General features: G+C 51.4%; 1 protein-coding gene across 1 annotated transcript in view; it reads right to left on the minus strand.

Annotated features, from left to right (window-relative positions):
* Positions 1-203: 203 nt before the first annotated feature.
* The window catches only part of Arhgef17 (Rho guanine nucleotide exchange factor 17), a 56,477-nt gene continuing 54,016 nt past the window's right edge, over positions 204-2,664 (minus strand). The window contains exon 21 of the mRNA XM_005368778.2: positions 204-2,437. Coding sequence (XP_005368835.1) covers positions 2,241-2,437 — 197 coding nt within the window. The 3' untranslated portion in view covers positions 204-2,240. The remainder of the gene's footprint in view (positions 2,438-2,664) is intronic.

Below are 2,664 nucleotides of genomic sequence, written 5' to 3' on the forward strand. Positions count from 1 at the left end.
AAAAAAAAAAGAAAAAAAAAAGAAAAACTAAAAAAGAAAAAAAATTCACAAAGATCCAGTTGCCACCAACTCCCTGGTGCTGGGACTATAAGCATGTGCCATCAATACCTGGTCCAAACTGGTTTTGAATTCAAGAAAATCTTGCCTCAGCCTTCCCACGTGCCAATAATACAGTCTGTCAACCTTTCAGACCAGAAACTTAGTTGTTGTTGTTGTTTTTTAGAAATTTATTATGCTATGTGTATCAATGTTTTGCCCGCATGTAGTTCTGTGGCCATGTGCATGCATGCAGTGGCCCTGGAGACCAGAAGGCATCTGATCCCATGAGACTGCAGTTAGAGATGTTTGTGAGTGCCATGTAGGTGCTGGGGACTGAACCTTGGTCCTCTGGAAGTACAGTCGTTGCTCTCAACCACTAAACTATTATTGCTCTAGTTCCAGAAACTAAGTGTTTTGAAGGAAGCCATTTGGATTAACAAAGCGGAGATGAGGCATGACCTTTCCGTTGTTGGGAGGACCACCACGGTGCGAGGGGCTCCTTGTCCCATGCCGCTGGGCACCTGCATTCTTTGCAGTCTGGTTTAACGGCACACCTCTCTGGACCAGAATCAGACAGACCTGGGCTCTAGTTCTGCTTCACAGGAGCCTTAGGCAGGACCTCTACTGCCCTGCCTCCTCGACTGTAGCACAGCTGCTTCCGATTCCCAAGCCTTGCTCTAGACTGACTTCGAAATTCTGATTGAAACACTATTGATGTGTATGATCTGTATTTCTAACATTCAAAATTCTTTCCTCTTCTGAAACTAAGGCCCAGACAGGCACAGTTACCTGCTCATGGAAACACAGCAGGCCAGTGTTAACCCGATTACCCCAGCACTTTTCATCTGCTCCTGCAGTCTAAGTGAGTCAGAATCGGGAAGCCTTGGGGAGACAGAGCCCGGAGGGGGCTGGCAGTAGGCCCTTAGGGCCCAAGGCCAAGGGGGACCCATCATTTGGTGTTTCTATTTATTGACTTTAAATTTCATCATCTGAGGAGAGTTAATACATGGCTGTTTGGTAGCAGAGAAACATACTCTAAGACCGCAATGACCCACCCACCCCAAAGAAAAACAAAACCGAACAGAACAAACCAACCCTCTCTGAAACCAGACCTTTGGAGTTGTAGCTGAAGCAAGGGGCTGAGGGGCAGGGTGGCTCCCTGCAGCCTGGAGGTGAGGGAGAGACTGCCCCAAAGCAGAAGCTTTCCCAGTTAAAAAGGCTGTGTCTGGTCCCTCAACACTGGCAGGGGGGTTCTTCCTAAAGGGGCTGGTCCTGGCAGGATGGGGTGTTTAGAATTCAGTGGTCAGAGAAAGGGGACCCATAGGTCCACTCCCAAGGTGACCACTGTGACAGTGCATGAGACATGGGGAGGCAGGAGCTGGGCTAGGGCCAGTTGTGAGGAGGGAAGGCCCTTTCTCTTACCTGAGAAAGCCCTGTCCCAGATCCACTAATGTTCCCAAGTTAAGGAACCTTAGGCACCACCAACAGCTTTGAAGTGCTAAAGCTGGGAAGCTGCCCAGTGAGAGTTACCGCCCCCGGCCATCTTGTCTGTATGTCTGAGGGTACTTGAGCAAACTTTGCTTCTGCGTTAGGATGGGCAGCCCTGTCAGGGAGGGCTGGAGTTTATCTTAACGGACATGTCTTAGTGCCCTGAACATGCAGAGTGTGTGTGTGTGTGTGTGTGTGTGTGTGTGTGTGTGTGTGTGTGTGATGGGCTTGGTCCTTCCAGGGTGCTCTCACACAAGAACAGACTTTTATCATTCTGTCAGTTCCTCACATCACATCCGGCCCCAGGTTACTGCATAAATAAGTGCTTTGGAAAGTATTCATCTAAAAAGTAACATAAATACTGTACACAGGAAAGGATGCTGTCCCTTAGCTTCCCCACGGCCCCAGAAATCCCTCCACATATTGCACATGGCCTTCCCAGCCCAGTGGGGTCCAGGCCCAGCTATGTCTTTGGTAGAAGCTCCGGGCACAAAGGTCCTGGGGAGCCCCCACATCTCCACCCTGGTTCCAGCAGTCAGCGGAGGCCTCGGCCTGGCTGGCAGTATTCTACCAGGATGTTTCCACAAAGATGAGAGAGTGTCCATACGGCGTGCCCCTGCTTGGATACTCTGCTCAAGGGCTGCATACGGCCTGGGAAAACAGGCAGGCTGCGGGCAGATGGACAGGAGAGTGCTGGGCCGCAGTGGGCACACTCACACCCTCCATAGGAGGAGGTGGTTTGTGCTGTCGTCTCGGCCCACAGTCTCACTACTGGTACCACCTCCGCTGCTGAGTCGGAAGTCCTCATAGCCGTCACCACCACTGATAACCAGCATTTTAGGCCTAGCTGAGGTGGGGCCTCGGTGTCGAGGGGAGTCCCGGTGATCCAGGGATGGCAGCTTCTCAGGGCCTGAGGAACAAAGAGGAGGACTGGTCAACCTGAAGCAATTTGTAGCTTCACCTGTCCACCTGCCTGTCTGTCTCTTCCAGGCCAAGGCCTTCCTTCTACTTCCCAGAAGATAGGAAGACACACACACTTCCTGTTAACCAGAACAAAAGTCCACTCTCGCTGGGCGATGGTGGCGCACGCCTTTAATCTGCACTCGGGAGGCAGAGGCAGGTGGATCTCTGTGAGTT

This window comes from Microtus ochrogaster, unplaced genomic scaffold, assembly GCF_000317375.1.
Source record: "Microtus ochrogaster isolate Prairie Vole_2 unplaced genomic scaffold, MicOch1.0 UNK41, whole genome shotgun sequence".
NCBI lineage: Eukaryota > Metazoa > Chordata > Mammalia > Rodentia > Cricetidae > Microtus > Microtus ochrogaster.